This window comes from Microcaecilia unicolor, chromosome 11 (assembly GCF_901765095.1).
Source record: "Microcaecilia unicolor chromosome 11, aMicUni1.1, whole genome shotgun sequence".
NCBI classification, from domain to species: Eukaryota; Metazoa; Chordata; class Amphibia; order Gymnophiona; family Siphonopidae; genus Microcaecilia; species Microcaecilia unicolor.
Window position 1 is genome coordinate 207,731,194 of NC_044041.1, and position 22,838 is coordinate 207,754,031.

The window sequence follows — 22,838 nt, forward strand, 5'->3', positions numbered from 1 at the left end:
TTGCATCCTTGATCTCCCCTTAAGCACCCCTGTCTGTCCATTAATTTTTGAAAAAAATCCACATTACAATTTTAAAAAAGGAGGATTTAAAAAAAGTTATATTCAGTGCTCCCAAAGGTTCTTCAACATAAAACACCTGGGACATCTTTCAATAATTCTGGTAACAATGGAAAAAGAATTGTTCTTGTTGGAACACTGTCCTTCACCGGTCTGAATAGCAGAACATGGACGCTACACTGCTGCTCATGGATATTCTCAGCCAATCATTTTCTAACAAATAAGAAGAGTTACGAACATAAACTGGTCAAAATACTCCAATAGTCATACTGAAACCAGTATCTTTATTTGGAAAACAGTTTCCAGACTTTGCAAACTGGGTGTTAAATTAAAATTCCTGATAAAAACAAATGAAGTCTGCAATCAGAAAACCTTGTTGTCCCATTATCAGAAAAGACAAAATACCTCTGTCCTGTCCAAAGAGGGAGACTCAAATCTTCATTCTCAGCCTAGGAACATCAAGCTTCATAGTGCATTAATATTTAAATAATGTTTGCTCCAAGAAAATGTAGGCCATAGCATCTCTGGTTGTTGCACAGTTCTAATAGCTACAGAACAATCCAGACGTCTGTAGAGATGGCTGACATGAGCTGCATGATACAGAAATCTGTAGACAGTCCTAGACCCATCTTCACACCCTGGAGCTGAAGTTTGAGAGCAATGAATTTGGCTTCTTGGTATCCTGTGAAAGATAAGCTGTTAAAATACAAACTGAAAAATTCCAAGAATCTGGTTGCAGAAATACTTCAGACATTGTGCCTCAAACGACCAACCTTGGCATGAGCATGCAGAAAAAGTGTAGAATAGAGAGCCACTTTCCAGGACCAGTCAGTCCCCCAGAATCACCACAACCCTCACTTCTCAGGCAGTGCTCTGTTGACTGAAGACAATGCCCCATATCTAGGTTCTTTCTCTGATCTTCCCATTCAAGAAAGAGCTTGAAACAAAGTGCAAGCTGTACCCCCACACCTTCCATTGTCTCTACCATCACTAACCTGAAAACATTTTACTTCACAAAGGCATTTCCCCTGATCAGGAAATTTCTAATTTAGGATCACCTGGATTATCTCTTGGGATTTTGCTTCACTCCTTTCCTACATCTTCTCCTATATTAATGACTTTTTACTTCTTGATTTTATAAGATACCTAGGCTTCCTATGTACCTTAACTTATGCTTATGTTTTATCACGTTTGGACTATTGTAATATAGTTTATGCAGGTCTTTCAAAACTTAACAAAAAACGAATACAGACAATTCAAAACACTGCAGCCCGCATCATTTGTACAGCTTCAAAATATGACAGAATTACTCCACTGTTATATCAATTGCACTGGCTTCCAATAGAAGTTAAGATAAAATTCAAAATTCTTATATTGACACACAAACCATTTTACTTATCTAGTCCATCGTATTTGTCTAATCTTATTATTCCTTATACACCAGCGCGAACACTTCGGTCGTTGACAGATAATAGATTGGTAATTCCATCGCCATGTAAAGCTAGATGGGAATCAACGTGAGCATCTGCATTTCTTAGCCCCTGCTCTTTGGAACTGCCTTCCCAAGGAACTTAGGCTTGAAGATTCCTATACTCATTTCCATAAAATTTTAAAAACACATTTTTGAGATATATTTGAAGATAATGTTTAATACAATTTTTAATTATTTAAAAACAGAAAGGTATAGGAGAAGAAAAGAAAAAAGAAGGGGGGGCAGAGAAGAGTAGGAGATAAGGGGTTAAAAAAATAAAAAGGGAGAGAATATATTTTTCTCTTCTTTTCTTTTAGATTTTTAGTAAATGTTTTTATGTACTTATGATTATAGTTCTAGTAACTCGTATTGTTTAATTGACTGTCTGGTTTGCTGTGCTTTCCTATTATAAATGGATTTCAGAGTGTGTTTTAGAGTATTTAATGGTATATTTTAATGTTATACTATATTGTAAACCGTTCTGATTTACCTTTGTAATAAGTAACAGTCTAGTAAATGAATAAACGATATCCTTGTCCTATTGTTTTTATCTGTGCTATTAGAAACCGCTTAAATATTTTATAATGAGGGGTATATCAAATAAATTTGAACTATGATCTATGAACTTCAGTCTCTGCCATGACTCTGAACACTACTCTCTTTACTTACACCCCCAACGTGATAAGTCAAATATAGCAAAATTGTAGAGACAAACCTATTGTGAAAGACAGGAGATGGCATCTGAATTTACTCTGCATAATACTTGCATCCCTCCTGCCAAATCTTCACACTGCCCCCGCAGCAGGAGAAAATAGACACCCTAAATCTTAATATAGCTAGGTATTTTTTTCTCTGACACTACAAAGAATGCAGGACATACTTACAAGTCTTTTGAGTTAAGAGGTAGCAGTGACCACGCCCACCTTTTGGGCAGCTTCCTTTTTAGCCTGATGAGCTTGTAACACAGCCACAGCTTCCTCCACCTGTAGAACAGTGACTCAGTTAGTGAATCCAGTCAGATTCAGCCAATCACAGGGAATTCCCCCATACTCGCTTCACCAATCAGATCCAGCCATTCACAGGGAATCCCCCCACCCCTGCTTCACCACTCAGACCTAGCCAACCACAGGGAATCCTCCCAATATCATCAGTCAGATCCAGCCTACCACAGGGAATGCCCCCCTCCCCACATCACCAATCAGAACCTGCCAATCACAGGGAATCCCCCCTCCCAGCATCAACAGTCAGATCCAGCCAACCACAGGGAATGCACCTCCAAACGTTGCAAGACACAGCAGCTCAGTTACTTTCTCATGCTAGGAAAACAGATCACGTTACCCTGTTCCTTAAAAAAACTGCAATGGCTTCCAGAAAGTTATAGAATCCAGTTTAAAATACTTATTTTAACATTTAAGGCCCTTTGTACTCGACTACCAGATTTTCTCTCCAAATTAACAATTCTGTATGCCCCCCCTCATCTACTTTGTTTGATTAATGACCCCAGACTTGTTCTACCAAACCCACCTCAAGCCTACTGAGAGTCAACACAAAAAACTGCCTTTTACTTTATGGCCCCATTCCATTGAACAATCTGCCTCTTGGAATTCGAGCTAATCATATATGAAGTATTTTAAGTCTTAAAACTCATATATGATTGGTGTGCTCTCCTATAAATATTTTAGAGTTCTTTTCCTTGGTTTCATTTTATTATACATCCCCTTAAATTATTTGGTAAAATGACAATTCAGCAAGTCAAAATAAGCCATAAACCAGTCAGATGATCCAGTCAACCACAGGGAATACCCCCCCCACCGCATCATCAGTCAGATCCAGCCAATCGCAGGGAATCCCCTCCCTCCCCCACATCATCAGTCAGATTCAGCCAACCACAGAGAATCCCCTACATCACCAGTCAAATTCAGCCAACCATAGGGAATCCCCCACATCACCAGTCAAATTCAGCCAACCATAGGGAATCCCCCACATCACCAGTCAGATTCAGCCAACCACAGGGAATCCCCCACATCACCAGTCAGATTCAGCCAACCATAGGGAAACTCCTACATCGGTCAGATTCAGCCAACCACAGAGAATCCCCTACATCAGTCAAATTCAGCCAACCATAGGGAATCCCCGACATCACCAGTCAGATCCAGCCAATCACAGGAAATTCCCATTCTCTAGGGAAGCAGAGGAGAAGTGGGAAAGAAGTGCAGTTACTTACCTTTGAGCGGAGAGATTCTGGTGACTCCAGCATGTGCAATAACTCAGAGTTATCTATCTCTAGCAGCATTCCTGTGATCTTCCCAGCTAAGCTGGGGTGCATACCTTGGATCAGTGGAAACAAGCGTTCCCCTAAAAAAAAGAAAGAAAAGGTTAAGGAGAGAGAGAAACAGCAAGAACCCAATTCATGACAAATGCTGTAACATAACATCCAAGAGTTTTTAGGATTACATCTGAAACCCAACCACAGTCATATCCAGCCAGCCACAGGGAATCCCCTGCATTGCCAGTAAGGTTAATTCTGCAGAAAAGCACTCCACGATTCCTACTTGCTAATACAAAAACCACAAAAACCAGACAAACCTGATATTTTTGTAGAAAAGACTAGAGAAAAATGTAGCATTTTTTACCATACAATTTTATAGTTTTATTCAATTCTGGTCTTATATACTGCTAATATCCCCCATTTGGAGTTCAGTTTGGTTTACATACTAAGTTGGACTTAGGTTGAATACAGTGTCGTATCTTTATCGCCTAAATGAAAAAAAAATCATAACATTAACTTTCACTGGTCTCAAAAATCATTAAGCCAAACACATCGATTACCCTCACACTCTATATCTTTATACAAGATTGATGTCATCTAATAAGTTTTTAAACTGCTTGTAAAACTATATTCAACAAATGTTCCACATACAACACTGTATCCAACCCAAGTCCCACTTAGCACATAAACCGCACTGAACTCCAAATGGGGGATATTAGCAGTATATAAGACCTGAATTGAAGTTGTCTCTGTGAGACCAAGAGTGTGTGAGTGACTGTGTGACACATAGAGAGTGAATGTGATACAGTGTGAGAGAGAGAGAAAGACATTGACTGTGAGAGAGAGTGTGGGACAGAGATACCCTCCCCTCTGGTGTCAGGCCCCCCCTCCCTCTCTCTGGTGTCAGCCCCCCCCCCTCCCCCTCTCTGGTGTCTGAGCATTACTGTGCAGGATGCTGAGCTCTGGCTGTGCTTCAAGGAACTGACCAAGGAGAAATTAGACCAAGGAACTGACCAAGGAGAAATTAGACCTTACCTGCTAATTTGCTTTCCTTTAGTCCCTCCGGACCGGATGGTAGGCGTGGATAACCCATCAGTCCAATCCTGGGCCAGTCCGGAGGGACGCTAAGGAATCCTATTTAATAGAATGCACCTCCAACATTCTGAAGCCGAGAAACCTCATGTGGTTGGTCACTTCTGCTTGTGATGAACCCGGAAGTACGTGAAATCAATTCAGGAGATGGATACAGAGAGCAGGAATGTCTCAGCCATGCAGTCAGCTTCAGAATGTTGGAGGTGCCTTTTATTATATAGGATATTTCTTAGGACACAAACATTCACTAACGTCTTGCTCTTCTGAATTGCTAATAATAAATTGGCATCCCTGAATGTGGGTTACATAAGTGTGTCGTTCCACAGTACCCGCTATGTTGGCAGCACTTAGCAGTGGAAGTTCTGTTTAGGTTGGACAAGGAACATAAGAAAGGAATAGCTAAACTGGGTTAGACCAATGCTCCATCTAGCCCAGTATCCTGCTTTGAACAGTGCAATCCCAGGGCAAGCAGTGGCTTCCTCTAGGTCTATCTCAATAGCACAGCCTGCATTTTCAACACTCTATGCCTCCTCACACCAGCCCACCCCACATGAGATCATAAAATCTACACTTGAGGCTGAGACCAGGTTAAGGGAAAAACAATTAAAAAGGAGAGATCTGCCAGCACCTCCCACTGAGCCCACGCTACAGCCAGGTCTGCGTGGGTTCCACGGAAAATGGGGGATGAAGTCAGCATCACAGCCAATGCTGTGAGAAGGATGGGAGCAACATCTCTGGTCCAAGGCCCAGAGGTCACATGCTTGTCTGTAGCTGCAAAAATGGGGTTGTGGTCACACAAAATTTGGTAACCATACCTTACATTCAATATAAAAATGTTCTGTAGCAAGTGCATGTGGATGGATACAAGTTTCACAGATGTTAGTTGCTGTGTTGTACACTGTCTAAAGCAACTGGATAGAGTTGTTTATAAATATTTTAAATAAGTTAATATACTCTCTCTGAAAATTGGTGCAATGACCATGGGCAGAATGTTAAAATATTGCTCCTTAAAACAAAGAAAGCAAGGCCAGTACACAACAATGTCTGAAAATAGCTTTCCTGTTTACACGTGAGCAGCTCCAGTATACACTCACCCAACATTTGTTTCTGTTCCTGTGGTGGGGCGGCAGCCAGCATGGAAGCTGTCAGGGGCTCCTGTCCCTGCACATGGACAGCAGGCTGAGGCGCCTGGAGGAAAAAGATCAGCCAACAAATTATACTGAAGTATATCTTACAACAGTTTGTTGAAGCCCCTCGATGACCCTCAAGAGCAGGAGAATACTTGGAAGCCTAAGGGATAAAACCTCCTCTACAATCGATCACATTTGGTCAAAACAATCAGTAACTCCTATGCACTACATGGCAGGAAATCTACAAGCATGGAACAGCACAAAAACTGCCAAAATAAAGACGGCGCATGACTAAGGCAAAAGGAAAGATGGAAAAGTCCAGAGCAAAGAGTGAGTGAAGTTCAGACTGTAAACTACGGTAGACTGAATGGGAGCAGAGTAAGAACACAAAAATGATCCCATGCTCAAGACGGAAGTCTGTCTGCATATATAAGGCAGAAGGCAGCTCCTGCAGGGCACGCATAGGATTCACTTTCTAGCCTGTCATTTGGACCCTATGTCAGCAGTCAGGTCAATGACTGCTTCTGCATTTACTGTAGCTTTTTTTTTTACCTGCAAAGGCTGCACTGCTGGGTGGGGACTCCGAGCACTAGGGCTGTACTTGTAGGGAGGAACTGCCCGGGGAGGTGGAATAGCAACTGCTGTACGAGGAACAAGGTTCTGAGTACCAGGGGTGACTCCTGGAGAACAAAAAAAAAAAAAAAAAACATTAGGTAAATACACAGCTGAACTCTCTCTACAGCAAGGAGAATATAGGGTAGCAGGTACAAGGACACTGGGAGCTTCTTTCTCCATTTCACTACCGTGTTAGCTATGCAGAAGCAGCTACGTAGGAGTTAAACCACATTTGAATCCTCCACAGTTAAACTAAAGCCAATAATCCACCCCCCCCCCTTCTGTCTAGTAAGTTTCTTACCGCCTCTGTGTGTAGTACTCAGAAGGCTCCGGGAGCCCTGGGTGCTGGCAGATGGTCCCAGATGACGCAGCGTTGGTCTTGGCCCACTCTGGCGCATTAAGTTTGGCATGCCCTGGAACCCAGCTAGAAAACGAGCAGAAAAAACCCACCACCAACGTCTCATCAGCATGTGTGTGTGATAAGTAAAGAAAGAAAACCAGACGAAATGAGTAGTAGAAAAAGACAGAGGCACCAAGATCAGTAACATGACAGAGAACTACCCCTCCAATACAACAGAACACACAAATTTCCCCTGCCACATTCACTCACCCTGAGGTCTTCCCCCCTGTTGCCAACGTGGATTCGGTCTTATTTGAGCCATCTGGTTGGGTGCATAGTAAGCAGGTCTGCTTTGAGTCTGCATGAACGAGATGAGTAAAATAGAAACTGATCTTTAATAACTATTTGCACTGGAAGTCTGCTTTCATTAACAAAAAATATATATTTTTTAATAATATAACCCAAAGCAGGTGACAAAACTGTAAAAGGTGGCAAATCCCATCCACCATAAACAGAGATAGCAAATAACAAGCAAACAGTATCAATCTTTTATTTCATCATTTCATCTAGGTGACACAAACATAAAATCTCTTCAACTTTGGAGAGAGTGGAGTGGAATGGAGTGGAGTAGCCTAGTGGTTAGTGCAGTGGACTTTGATCCCGGGGAACTGGGTTTGATTCCTGCTGCAGCTCCTTGTGACTCTGGGCAAGTCACTTAACCCTCCATTGCCCCAGGTACAAATAAGGACCTGTATATACTATGATACTATGTAAACCGCTTTGAATGTAGTTGCAAAAAAAAAAAAAAAAAACCTACAGAAGGCAGTATATCAAGTCCCAATCCTTTTCCCCCCTTCCTCCTATATGGGCAGTAATTCTGTGGGGTTTTTTAAATACAGCTTCAGCCATTTTTCCCGGCACCGATGTTGGGCTCTCAGTAGTTTTCTGGATCACCCCATGTTACTGTTTCAAAAATTGGTCACACTGATGACCCTCCAATTCTCAGGTATCGTGGCAGTTTTGAATGATAAATCACAGGTTAGTATTTTCACCTTCACGTTCCACAGTCCTGACAATTTGTTGCTCTTCAGTTTGTCAATTTGTACTATTACATTGCAGGTGCTTTAGTTGTTCTGACCCATCACCATCAAAGGTGGTTTTCAGTGTTAGTCTGACATCAATATGCTCCTCAGGCAGAGAAACGTTTAATTTTTTTGCTATTGCCTTACCCTACCTGAGCATTCCTTTCAGAGACAACACTGATCCCTTCCTCCATCACATACCTCTAAATCATCAACCAATAGTAGAGGTAACACTGATCTTTCCCCTCCAGCAAATAAAATATAGCAGCCCCTGAAACAAGCACCAGTTCTCACCTGAGGCACTGCTGGCATGAAGTATCCCCCAGCAGCTGGCTGGAACTGGTTGATGATGGTGCTTGCAGGCAAGGCTCTCATGCCTGCAATGCGCTGCATGTACTGACTGGTGAGATGTGCCTTCCTCTCCTCTTTCCTTTGCGCTAGTGCCACATAGAGGGGCTTAGAACCCACAATGCGTCCATTCATCTCTGTGACAGCTTTGGTGGCCTCTTCCGGTGAGGAGAAACACACAAATCCAAAGCCTTTACTCCGTCCCTCTTCTAGCATCACCTGCAAAAGGACAGTCAGAGCACAATGTTACAGCATAAGGGAACCAGCCGTGGGGACAGCAATGTCCAGGCAAGAGCTACATCACTGGGATGTCAGAATACAGCGTTGCATTTCTGGCTGGATGTTTGATGCCTGACTCTGATGTTACCTTGGCACTGGTAATAGAGCCAAACGGAGAGAACTCTTTCCTCAATTTTCATCATCAATGGTGTCATCCAGGTTCTTAATGTACAGATTCACACCCTGAAAGAAGAGATACCATCTGAGGAAGAGGCAGGAAGAGCTGACAGGATAGTGCAAGAAAACAGAAGGGCAGGGAAGAAAGGAGAGATGGTGAACTTAAAGTGAGAGTCCATGTCAAGTCACGATCTACTCTACAAACTAACAGATGTTTTGTGGCCTCAGTAGGTTCCCTGCATAAAATTACCATTATTAACTCTTAGAACACTAGCAGCTCATGCAAGCTGTTCCCCCTCCCCCTACTTGCATACACCAAGGCAGAAAGAGTCCCACCTCAGCCTGTGTACCTGCAAGTTTCTTCAGAGGTAGATCCATTTTCTAATGAACCCATCTGAAACACTTCTTGAAGAACCTCAATTACAAGTAAGCAATTTCACTTTCTCACCTGGTACCTGCTGATTCTCTCCTGTTTCAGTTGCTCAAACTTCCTTTTCAGTTCTGCCTGACGCTCCACCTTTTTTTGAGCACGGCCCACAAACACCATTTTCCCATTGATGTCCTTTCCATTCATCTCCTCCACAGCCTATGCAGGAAATGTATCACCATCAGACTACAGAAGCATCCTAAATTGACCCAAGTGTAACCCACACCACAAACACCCAGCCCTGCTGACCCCAGTACAATTCTCAGCATTAACACATGATCCTGATGTAACCCACGCCAAAAACATCCAGCCCTGCTGACCCTGGTGTAACCCAGGCCACAAACACCCAGCCCTACTGACCCCAGTACAATTCACACCATTAACACATGGACTCTGCCGACCATGGTACATTCCATACTATTAAGACCCAGTTCTCCGATTTCAGGATTACTCACAGCATTTAATCAAAGCAGAAAATCTGCTCAGGTACTACAGGTGTGGAATGAAGGGTGCTAATTGTTATGTCTACAAAAATACATATATACAGATTTATACTCAGCAACTGCTGAAGATCAGCTGCTATCGTTAAGAAACAAGAATACATTTCCAGGAACTACAGGATGGGTACATGGGGATATAAGATCAAACACAGTAATTATGTGTACTTTTATAAGCCTGCTGAACATGAAAGATAATCAGAAATTTTCAGCTGAACCTAACAGCTAGCTTTTCAACTGAAAATTCCCCCAAACTAGCTGGAGAAGTTGGCCCCTGCTAGATTCAGGGTTGCTATTTTCCACTCAGCATTAAGTGGATTACTTAACCGGTTAGTGAGGAAAATCAGTGCTAAACACCTAAAGTCTGTCTCCAACTCAGCCATGCCTCTGGCCCTGCCCCTTTTTTATGCAGTTAAATTATGAACCCTGGACAGACTGTATGGTCTTCTCTGTTTCCAAATGATTAAGTTTCAACCAGCTAATTCCTGAAGTTGATGATTAAACCCTTTGAAAATAAACCCACTGGAGTTTAGTTATCAGGAGACTTGCTAGGGGTTCTGGCTCAGATGAGGGGTAGCTACCAGTTTGGGGAGCAAACCAGGCTCCTACCTTGTTGGCATCCTCATGCTTCTCAAAACTGACAAAGCCAAAACCTTTGGATTTACCAGTGGAATCTGTCATCACTTTAACACTCAGAGTCTTCCCTGCAGCAAAAACACATTCAGTAGATGTCATGTCAGAGCTTATTTGTAAGACAGTTGTCCATATGACCGCGCTTCATTAGCCAAAAGAAAAAGAGGGTCCACACAACTTCCACAGGTAACCAAAGTACAAAATATGTAATCTGTGTGTGTGTGCATCTAATCTACACATGTGCATGCACGAAATCTACATGTATGTGCGTGTATTTTGTTAACACAGTGTAGATCACAATTCCGCTCCCAGGATTATCTGTGCAGTTTGAGGAGTTATTTTTCTGTATGTATAACTTGTTTATAAAATCACTCTCTTAACAGCAACTCTGTCGACCTTGCCAGAGTACAAAAGTCATTGCATATTTGTAACAAACATACCCACAACTTCGTACATGTTTATGTGAAAATAAATCCCTGTACGGGGCACGTGAACATATAGGGTATGCACAAGTGTGATGTGTGTGATGCTGTCCCCAGGAGTGCATGCTGGAGTGAGTATACTGAATTTTTCAAGCTTTTACCATATTTGCTGAACATCTCCTTCAGTCTCTCGTCATCCATGTCATCTCCAAAGTTCTTGATGTAAACATTTGTGAATTCCTTTGCTCTTGCTCCCAGCTCCGCCTCCCGCTCTTTTTGAGACTTAAAGCGTCCAACAAAGCTAACAGGACAGAAAAAGACAAGTGGTCCTCAGGAAGCTGAAAGAGGCTGTCCTGTCCTTGGAGAATTAGGCACACGATGGAAATGAAAGGGGGAAGGATAAGGCTGGTAATAAAAGCAGACAGAAGAGAACAGGCAGAAGGAGAGAAGTCACAGAAGGAGCAACAAGGAGGAAAAAGATGACAGGCAATAAAAACTAAAAAGTGGGCTAGGACGAGACTGAGTAGGGTTACCATTCGTCTGGATTTCCCCGGACATGTCCTCTTTTTGAGGGAATGTCCGGGGCGTCCGGCGGATTTTGCCTGCACCCACGTTTGTCCGGATTTCTGGACAAATGTCGGCGCGGGTGCGGGCAGGCGCGTGCGTGTGGGCAAGCGATCGGCGCCGTGGTAACCCTACTCCCGTCCCCTCCCCTTCCTTACCATGTTCCCTGGTGGTCTAGTGACGTCTTCGAGGCAGGAAAGAGCCCCCTCTTTCCTGCCTGGAGCGCTGCCTCCCCTGTCTATCATCCTCCTCGGTCTGGCTGGGGATTCAAAATGGCCGCCGAGAGTTGAACTCTCGCGAGGCCACTTCAACTCTCGGTGGCCATTTTGAATCTCCAGCCAGACCGAGGAGGATGCAGCAGGCAAGGACAGGCAGCGCTAGATAGTAAGTGAGGGGGGGGAACCATGTGACGGGGGGCGGGGAATAGAGGGGCGGAACGAGGACCCGAAGGGGGCGTGGCGGGGGCGGGGTATGAGGCGTGGCGGAGGCGGGGTAGGGGGCGTGACATGTGTCCTCTTTTTCAGAGGACACAAAATGGTAACCCTAAGACTGAGTGAGCAGTGAAAGGTGAGGCAGAAGGGAGCCAGATGCACAGTGATCAGGTACTTACACCTTACGGTCATTTAGCAGCATGCCATTCATTTTCTCAATCGCTCTGTCTGCTGCATCCTGGGTCTCAAAGTGTACAAAGGCATAGCCTTTAGAGCCATTCTCATCACACACCACCTACAAGTGCACCAGATAAGAAAACATTCAGAGTGAGCAGTGCAGGGAGGGAGAGGTCTCTTTCTCCACACAAGCAAGGACAGTGTGTGCTACAGCTCACCTTGCAGGACAGAATGTTCCCAAATGCAGAGAAGGTGTCATAAAGTGCTTTATTGTCTATGGACTTGTCCAAATTCTTGATGAAGACATTGCCAACCCCCGATTTCCTCAGGGAAGGATCACGCTGAGACCACATGATACGAATGGGTTTGCCTTTTATCACATCAAAATTCATGGTGTCCAGAGCACGTTCCGCTAAAGAGAGGGGGAGTGAGTGAACACCTTTATTTCATTGCTTTGTACTTATCACAGACACTGAACTTCACAATTTCTAAGCATCAAGAGCTAAACACATTAGGATTTCAACTGACCTCACAGCCGCTGACAAGTTGCACTTCAAGGTTAACCCAAATCCTTTTAGCAGTGACTGCAATAGCTCCTACCTCTCTTTCTATTTTGATTGGAAGCTCCCGGTCAGACTCTGAGTCCAGGAAACAAGCTCTTCATATCTTTGCTTTTTTTCTATTCTTTTAGGGATTCAACCTTAGTATTTTCTTGTATGGACAGAGGGGGTGGCACTATGCAGGGACATATGGATTTTCGGGAAGTCCTGCTTTTATTCTTTTAGTGTAAGGCACCTGGCAATAAGGGTACTACACTGAAACAAACAGTATGAAGTTGCTCGATAAAGAAAACAATCAGAAAGAGTGCGTAAGGTCTGCGATAGGCCGGATGGAGTGGACATGGAGTCCCAACACTTGACAGCAGAGACGCCATACTGATGTCACTGCAAGGGCCAGAAAAGGGGAATTTGCCATGCAGAAGAGAGCCCTCCTTAAATATTTCATTCAAGCTGTCAGCAACAATATTCCTGTTTCTTGGAAGCTGGCCTTCTCGCTTCCCCAGGGAACAGACCTGGCAGAATCAAGCGTAAAAGAGACAGCATGAAACCAGGTTGCTTAGAGGAAGCAACTGCCAAGAGGTGCTGAGCCCACTTCAATGCACCATGCAGCTCTTGGGCTGTGAGCAGCTCCTCTTTCCAGCTAGTGAACGACTGTGGCAAGCAAAGTAATGGGGCGCATCCTGCTGCTTTTCCCCACACCAGCAAGATCAGTAAGCACAGAAAGGCCTGTACACATTTCCAATGCTCCTACAGTCACATGCTGCCACCTATCATTCTACTGCAGACTGTAGATTGGGGAACCCTGGTGTAGACAATATTTTCAGGTTGGGTCGCAAATCAGACAATTTTGGAAGTCTGAGAGGAGCTTATTAACTGAGAACACACAACAGTGAAGAAGCTTGAAAGCAAGGAGTGAAATAAAGGATCGATGACTGGATCAAAGGGAGTGTGTTGGTAAGGAAGCAGAAGAGAAGGGTAGAGAATGATTTTACAGGTAAATACTGCACTTTTGAATGCTACCTACAATTAATGGGAAGGTAATGAACTAAGTGAAACCAGTGTGGAACATGCGTTCATAGGTAACAGAGGGATATATTCTGTCATTAAAAGAGAGATTCCAAAGTTTGCTACAGTCAGAAGAGAAGAGGAACCTAAGAGTAAATAAGAGCTTCAGCCTTGGAAGGATTTATAAGTACATAAGTAATGCCACACTGGGAAAAGGCCAAAGGTCCATCGAGCCCAGCATCCTGTCCACAACAGCGGCCAATCCAGGCCAAGGGCACCTGTCAAGCTTCCCAAACGTACAAACATTCCATACATGTTATTCCTGGAATTGTGGATTTTTCCCAAGTCCATTTAGTAGTGGTTTATTGACTTGTCCTTTAGGAAACTGTCTAACCCCCTTTTAAACTCTGCTAACTGCTTCACCACATTCTCCGGCAACGAATTCCAGAGTCTAATTCCGCATTGGGTGAAGAAACATTTTCTCCGATTTGTTTTAAATTTACTACACTGTAGTTTCATCGCATGCCCCTAGTCCTAGTATTTTGGAAAGCGTGAACAGACGCTTCGCATCCACCTGTTCCACTCCACTCAATATTTATATACCTCTATCATGTCTCCCCTCAGCTGTCTCTTCTCCAAGCTGAAAAGCCCTAGCCTCCTTAGTCTTTCTAGACAGGGAAGTTGTCCCATCCCCGCTATCATTTTAGTCACCCTTCGCTGCACCTTTTCCAATTCTACTATATCTTTCTTGAGATGCGGCGACTAGAATGGAACACAGTACTCAAGGTGCGGTCGCACCATGGAGCGATACAACGGCATTATAACATCCTCACACCTGTTTTCCATACTTTTCCTAATGATACCCAACATTCTATTCGCTTTCCTAGCCGCAGCAGCACACTCAGCAGAAGGTTTCAGTGTATTATCAACGACGACACCCAGATCCCTTTCTTGGTCCGTAACTCCTAACGTGGAACCTTGCATGACGTAGCTATAATTCGGGTTCTTTTTTCCCACATGCATCACCTTGCACTTGCTCACATTAAACGTCATCTGCCATTTAGCCGCCCAGTCTCCCAGTCTCGTAAGGTCCTTCTGTAATTTTTCACAATCCTGTTGCGAGTTAACGACTTTGAATAACTTTGTGTCATCAGCAAATTTAATTACCTTGCTAGTTACTCCCATCTCTAAATCATTTATAAATATGTTAAAAAGCAGCGGTCCTAGCACAGACCCCTGAGGAACCCCACTAACTACCCTTCTCCATTGTGAATACTGCCCATTTAAACCCACTCTCTGTTTCCTATCCTTCAACCAGTTTTAATCCACAATAGAACATTTCCTCCTATCCCATGACCCTCCAATTTCCACTGTAGCCTTTCATGAGGTATCTTGTCAAACACCTTTTGAAAATCCAGATACACAATATCAACCGGCTCCCCTTTGTCCACATGTTTGTTTACTCCCTCAAAGAATTGAAGTAAATTGGTCAGGCAAGATTTCCCCACACAAAAGCCGTGCTGACTCGGTCTCAGTAATCCATGTCCTCGGATGTGCTCTGTAATTTTGTTTTTGATAATAGTCTCTACCATTTTCCCCGGCACCGACGTCAGACTCACCAGTCTATAATTTCCCGGATCTCCCCTGGAACCTTTTTAAAAAATCGGCGTTACATTAGCCACCTTCCAATCTTCTGGTACCACGCTTGATTTTAAGGATAAAGTACATATCACTAACAGTAGCTCCACAATCTCATTTTTCAGTTCTATCAGTACTCTAGGATGAATACCATTCGGTCCAGGAGATTTGCTACTCTTCAGTTTGCTGAACTGCCCCATTACGTCCTTCAGGTTTACCGTGAAGTCAGTAAGTTTCTCCGACTCGTCCGCTTGAAATACCATTTCCGACACAAGTATCCCACCCAAATCTTCCTCGGTAAAGACCGAAGCAAAGAATTCATTCAATCTCTCCGCTATGTCTTTATGTTCCTTGATTGCCCCTTTTACCCCTCGGTCATCCAGCGGCCCAAACAATTCTTTTGCCGGCTTCCTGCTTTTAATATACCAAAAAACATTTTTGCTATGTTTTTTTTGCCTCTAATGCTATCTTTTTTCGTAATCCCTCTTGGCCTTCTTTATCTGCGCCTTGCATTTGCTTTGACACTCCTTATGCTGCTTCTTGTTATTTTCAGACGGTTCCTTCTTCCATTTTCTGAAGGCATTTCTTTTAGCCCTAATAGCTTCCTTCACCTCACTTTTCACCACGCCGGCTGTCTTTTGGACCTCCGTCTTTCTTTTCTAATTCGCGGAATAGGTTTAGCCTGGGCCTCCAGGATGGTATTTTGAACAGCGTCCATGCCTGTTGTACAGTTTTTACCCTCTCAGTTGCCCCCCTAAGTTTATCATAGTCTCCTTTTTAAAGTTAAACGCTAACGTATTTGACTTCCTGTGTATAGATACTTCAGGGGTGATATCAAAACTGATCATATTATGATCACTGTTATCAAGCGGCCCCAGTACCATAACGTCCCTCACCAGATCATGCGCTCCACTAAGGACCAAGTCTAGAATTTTCCTTCTCTCGTCGGCTCCTGCACCAGCTGCTCCATAAAGCTGTCCTTGATTTCATCAAGGAATTGTACCTCTGTAGCGTGTCCCGATGTTACATTTACCCAGTCTACATTTGGATAATTGAAGTCACCCATTATTATCACATTGCCCATTTTGTTTGCATCTCTGATTTCTTTTATCAAAATGGGCAATATGATAATAATGGTATCTAAGGAAGCAATTTTCAAAGCTTTGGACTCACTATCACTGTACAAACTAGCAAAGATAACGTCAACACATCCTTTTCTTTAAAAGTTGCCCAAAGGTATTACTGGCTTTTCTGTGGGTTAAATCTAACTGTGAAAACCTGGCAATGATGAGGAGACAATTTTCAGACAGCCTGGTACTTTCCGGGTAAATGGCTTTTGAAAATCCCGATTGGTACAGCAGACAGGCTGATAAATAGTGTGGAAGAGAATGCAGAAGTAGTATAATGTGATGGAGCAAAAAGCCTATCTTCAGCACCAAAGTGATAAGAACAGCAGAAGAAAACACGAGAGACTAGGAAGAAGGAAAACTGAAAAGGACAGACAGGAAGGGCGCAGATGCCAGCACAGGCAGGTAAAAAAGAGCATGGAATGCAAAGGTGAAGGGAGTAGAATCTGTGCCGTGCAGTGCTATAAACTCACAGAAGACAGTGCTCAAGGCAGTAGAGGAATAAAAAACAGTTTGATAAGACGCCAATCTCCGTGCAGTGTGTTCTTGTTATCCACACATTCGGTATTTGCTGTTTTGCAAATCCGTGAAGGTGCGAATAGAGGATTCAATTCTCCATTCGTGCCGCTGTACTCGCGTATTTGCGGTCATGTGCATTTCAAAACAGCTTTTTTTCCCCTTTCACTTTGTTTTTGTCCTTATTCAGGAACCTAGCCTGCATTACCCATAGAACTAACTGTCCACTTTGTGCGGTTTCATAGAAATATAGGTACAGCAAGCAGCTAACCCCTATTTTCTCATATGTTATTTTGGTATTTGCTAGTTAGCAGTGGCGTAGCCACAGGTGGGCCTGGGCCCACCCAAAATTGTGATAATTTTGCTGTAGCTGGTGGGGATCCCTAAACCTTGCCAGCTGAAGATTTTCTGTCCTTGGGCAGTCCCCACTCTTCCAAATGTTGACCAGTAGCACTTGCCTTGAACTGAGGCTGAGACTGGCCCTTCTGCACATGCTCAGTTTTCGCACAAGCAAAAGCACTGATCATGCACGGCCTGCCGGCAGCAGCATCAATTTAAAGCAAGTGCTGCTGGCCAACATTTGGAAGAGTGCTGGCTGCTTGAGCAGGAGGAAATCTTCAGCTGGCAAAGTTTGGGGATCCCCGCCAGTTCAAATATTTAATATTTGGGGTTTGTGGACAGGGAGGGGTGGAGAGAGGAGCAAACAGGGGGGATGAATTCCATGGCCATCACCTTAGACTCAGGCCCACCCAAAATTGGCCATCTGCCTACGCCCCTGCTAGTTAGGCAGGGCAGTATAGCAAAATCTAAATAAACTATAAATATAGAATCAGCACATGTGCGATGGCACAATATCCATACACTTAACATGCTGATTCCATGCATGTTTATACAGTGAATCCTAGCCCCTGTGCACCACCTGTAACCCCCGATTGTCTGCATTATAGTTATCAGTAAATGTAATGAATATCATATCGATTTCTGAGGCGCAACTGTCATATATGATACAGGGTTGACTGCTGGCACATTGTATACTGCTTCTGTTACATGTGTTGGTTGGTTCTTGCTTCACAGTCATATGCATGCAACAGCTGATTTCTAATACATACACACCTCAGAAATTTATCTATCAGGTTGCCTATGTGCCCTAATAAAACAGGCTCATACCATGACCTCTGAGTGCACAAGCTGACGCCCAATGTGTGTGTGTGTACTCCACAGAGAATGGCTACTACTCATGGCAAATAGGCATATGTAACAAGAAGTACCATCAAAGGAACTACCAGAGACATGGCGTGAGTGGAGATTTAGAAAACACATTCACACCTTCTTTTAGCTACTGGGCAGGTTCTCAGGGGGGGGTGGCTTTTGGTTACCTTGGCATGTGAGCCCTGTTATTACACTACTCCACTACCCATGCATGTCCCCAACTCTGCTCCTAGTAAAGTCTAGGTCTGAATTTGGCTGTGCAGTGTTAGAACAACCCTTCTGCATATGTAAAACGTGCCTTTGCCGAAGGACACGCTGTATAGAGTTAATCCCATAAATGCAGAAGAGACTCAATGCCAGACAAACCCAATCAAAAAGAAGGGAATATAAAAATAACAAGCCACATGAACACTGTGCAGTAGCAGTGACCAGCAAGTAGTGCAGCTTAGCTGTCTTTCGGAAAGAGCCTGCAAATCTCAGTCACATGGAATAGAAATACGGACTTTAGCATAACCACGCTGATATGACACATCAGGACACAAACACAGAGGCGAGTACTCACACAGATCCCGCAGAGCGCAGACATGCTGGAAACCTCTCATCCTACACACACTGCAGCTGCTACTAATTTCACCTTGCTGCTGCTGAAACAGCCCCGACAACAGCTACAGAACGAGAATATCAAGCACTCATCATTCAATAATTCCTCAGAACAGGAGGAAAACACATTCAAGTTCATATTTACTGTATAAGGACTGTGAGCCACAGCTTTAATAAATATAAACCATCACACTGTAAAACAGAGATGCTGCTGCATTTAGGTACCCATGACAAACACTCAGTCCAAGGCAACCCACCTCCGGGATCCACAAGGCAGATACTCAGCCTGGATAAATAATCCCTGGACCAAAACTCAGCCCAGGATGACATGCCCTAAGATCCCCGTCAGACATTAAACCCACAGCAACCCAAGCCCTCCAGGATCCCCAAGAAAGATCAGTCTCCTGACCCCCAGAGCAGCACATCGAGCCATACTTGACCTCCTCCCCTCAGGCCCCCAAGGCAAGTCCTGGATGATGTGGCCCCTTGAGGCATATTTTCAAAGCACTTAGCCTTCCAAAGTTCCAAAGAAACCTATGGAACTTTGGAAGGCTAAGGGCTTTGAAAATATGCCTCAAGCTTGGCTCCCAGGACAAGACACTCAGCCCAGGATGACCAGTCCCCTGGGTCCCCAAGTCAGATGTAGAAAGGGTAATTTCACAAAGCCTTTCTTTCCCACATATAAAGCATCGTCTACTTGAGGAAAATAACTGCTACAAAATAGTAAAAAGTAAACTAGATACATTGCAGGAATGGGTTCACTTTTATGCAGTCTATGTGCAGAAATTTCAAGGGAGGGCGCTGGGTGAAGCTGCGGAGATGCGCATACTACATACACACATTCATACGTGCTTCAGAGAAGGTACACATTCGTGGAATGGTCACTGTACAAGCCTATTTCACATAGACACAAGTGTGCTGTTGTGAAATTACCCCTTAGCCCAAAATGATTCACCCCCTGACCACGGTGATCCATCGGCACTAGAAAAGGGGGACGAACACCTTCCTAATGAAGAGAGGCTGAACAGGTTTTGGCTCTTCAGTCTGGAAGAGACAATACAGAAGGACATGAGAGATGTTTATAAGGTAACATTTCAAGCAACAATAAAACAAGCAGGCGATCCAAGACACTAACAACCAACAAACTAAAAGCAAGTCGTACAAACATATTTTTTCACACTTGCCACAATTAACTGAGGAATCCGTTGCTGGAGAACATAGTGAGCTTCAAAAGAGGTTGGGACAAGTTTCCAGAGGAAGCCCACAAGCAGGTAGGCTTGGGAAAGCCACGGTTTAGTCCTATAACTTAACTATAAGAAAAAGATCTACTTTTTGGGATCTCCTGTGTAGTTATAACCTGTTGTCAAAAGGAGAACAGGTCTGTCGTGTAACGCCTAGCCACTTGCCTGGGGCTACCCTAAGCCCAATTAGAGGGTCTATCCCCAGCTCAGATCAGGTCTGCCTGCACCTGCCTCTTGTGCTCCACACTAGCACCCTCCTCCCTACTGACTGGGTCCCAACCGCTTCTGGGCAAGTCTCTCACTCTCAAGGAGTTCCCCAGTGATTTCTAGGTTACTGGGCCACACTCCCAGTGGTCCCACAGTTCCTAGAAAGCACCCACAGGTCTAACACACAAACCACCAGGATTCTTAGTCCAGAGAAGCAGAGGCAATAAACTAAAAATGTTTATTGTCATGAGAAATTAGAACAATGACAGAAAAGGTGCAATCAGCAAACAAATAACAGGATTAGTTATAAAGCTACCTAAACATTTGTTTACTATCTAAATAGTACCTGGGGAGTTTAAGACATCTAGCTACTCACAAGGCCTCAGAAAAGAGATCTTTCTCTCTCTTCTACCTGGCTAAGACTGGAGAAAAAGCCAGTAAATCCTGGCTGAATTAGAGCTCCTGGGCCAATCAGAGCCCAGAACTGCAAACTTTAAAAGTAGCTGGCCACATCACTGCAGGTTAACTTCTTCTCTGTGTGCTAACTAAAGAAGGAAGGAACAGTCTTCTCTCTGTAACTGCTTTAAACAAACATGCACCACCTGCTGGCCAAAATAGAAAATACACCTCAAGAAATAATACAGTTTACAGGCTTAAAACATAGGGCAAGATGCACTAAAGGAGCCTTTAACGAACAAGTAGATTACCCTGGCATGCACTAAAGCCCAATTTCAGACGACAGTAGCAGCGAACGAAAACGGAATGCAGATGAGCAAATTGTGTTGAAAACCCTATTGAAATGAGATGCACTAAGGTTTTCCGCTTGCCCTAACGCTGAAAAACTCCGGGAAAGCTAATGAGTCTGTACCTCTCGCTGGGGCTGTGTGGGCCTCGAAAACTGAAATGTCAAAAAAAAAATCGGGAGGGGGCAAAAACGCTCGACAGGAGCATCCTTTATTGATGGTCTCCCCCCCCCCCCCCCCGCGGTCACCGCTGCGCCCCCCTTCATTGAAATCATAACTTTGGGGCAGCCCCTAGCCCCCCTTCCTCTCCTTTCTTTGAAATGAACAGCTCCTGCCACCCTCCCCCCCTCCCCCCCTGAGAGTCGTCATCGCCGCCCGCTCCCCCCCTCTGTCTGATACCGGGCCCTCACAGTGCCTCTCGCCTCTTCAGACTCCCCTCCTTTCCTCCGGGCCGCCCTCGTCTGACGAAGGAGGGAAGTCCGAAAAGGCGATCAGCTGTTCTTGCCGGTGCAGCGCCTTCACACAGAGGTGAGAGGTGCTGTGAGGGCACGGTATCAGACGGAGGGGGGCCCGGTGGGGAGCGTGCAGCGATGACCGGGGGGGGGGGGGCGGAGCACGGGGGTGAGGATGGCGGGAGATGTCATTTCAAAGCAAGAGGAGAAAGGGAGGGAGGGGAGCCGGGGCTGCACAAAGTTATGATTTCAATGCAGGGGGAAGCGGGGAGCAGTGGGGACCTCGGGCGTGGGGGGGGGGGGGGGGGCAAGGCCATCAATAAAGGAGGCTCCTGATGAACGTTTTTGCCCCCCTCCCGATTTTTTTTTGACATTTCAGTTTTCAAGGCCGCACAGCCTAACCCCCTACCCGATCTCTAACAAAACACTCAGCCCAGCCTAACCCCCTCCCCCAATCTCTAAGAGACACTCAAATCAGCCTGACCACCCATCTCTCTAAAGAGACACTCAACTCTGCCTGACCCCCTCCCCCGATCTCCAAGAGACACTCAGCCCAGTCTACCCCCCTCCCCCGATCTCTGAGACACTCAGCCCAGCCTAACCCCCTCCCCCGATCTCTAAGACACTCAACCCAGCTGACCCCCTCCTCCAATCTCTAAGAAACACTCAGCCCAGCCTAACCCCCTCCCTCGATGTGTAAGGACACGTCAACCCAATGACCCCCCTCCCCCCGATCCTCTAAGAAACACTCAGCCCAGCCTAACCCCCTCCCTCGATGTGTAAGACACTCAACCCAGTGACCCCCTCCCCCGATCTCTAAGACACTCAGCCCAGCCTAACCCCCTCCCCCGATGTCTAAGACACTCAACCCAGCTGACCCCCCTCCCCCGATCTCTAAGAAACACTCAGCCCAGCCTAACCCCCTCCCTCGATGTGTAAAACACTCAACCCAGTGACCCCCTCCCCCGATCTCTAAGACAACTCAGCCCAGCCTAAACCCCTCCCCCGATCTCTAAGGAGACCGACTCAACCCAGCCTAACCCCCTCCCCCGATCGCTAAGACACTCAACCCAGCCTAACCCCCTCCCCGATCTCTAAGAGACACTCAGCCCAGCCTAATCCCCTCCCCTCAGAGTGCAGCAGGGCTTCGTGCGCAGGCAGGGTCCCTGGCTGCACTCACCGTCGGCCGGCTGCTGGAAGTTGACGTAGGCATAGCCCAGCGACCTGCGGGTGATCATGTCCCTGCAGACGCGGATGGACAGCACAGGTCCCCGCCGGACTGAACTTCTCGTACAACATGGCCTCGGTGACGTCGGGGTGCAGGTCCTGACCCCATCTCTCAGAGACACTCAGCCTAACCCCCTCCCCCGATCTCTAAGAAGACACCCAGCCCAGCCTAACCCCCTCCCCCGATCTCTGAGCACCTCAACCCAGCCTAACCCGCTCCCCCGATGTCTGAGACACTCAGCCCAGCCTAACCCCCTCCCCCGATGTCTGAGACACTCAACCCAGCCTAACCCCCTCCCCCGATCTCTAAGACACTCAGCCCAGCTGACGCCCCCTCCCCTCAGATGCAGCAGGCTTCGTGC

The 22,838-nt window shown here is 45.3% G+C and overlaps 1 protein-coding gene across 1 annotated transcript; it reads right to left on the reverse strand.

Annotated features, from left to right (window-relative positions):
- Positions 1–315: 315 nt before the first annotated feature.
- Positions 316–22,569, reverse strand: LOC115480310 (polyadenylate-binding protein 4-like). The gene is given in 17 exon segments (XM_030218897.1): positions 316–739; positions 2,413–2,511; positions 3,753–3,883; positions 5,984–6,077; positions 6,572–6,699; positions 6,936–7,058; positions 7,245–7,332; positions 8,351–8,623; positions 8,772–8,818; positions 8,821–8,866; positions 9,249–9,386; positions 10,334–10,428; positions 10,941–11,080; positions 11,954–12,069; positions 12,170–12,363; positions 22,430–22,520; positions 22,522–22,569. Coding segments are annotated over 16 exon segments (1,818 nt in total). The 5' UTR covers positions 22,549–22,569; the 3' UTR covers positions 316–739; positions 2,413–2,424.
- Positions 22,570–22,838: the final 269 nt, after the last annotated feature.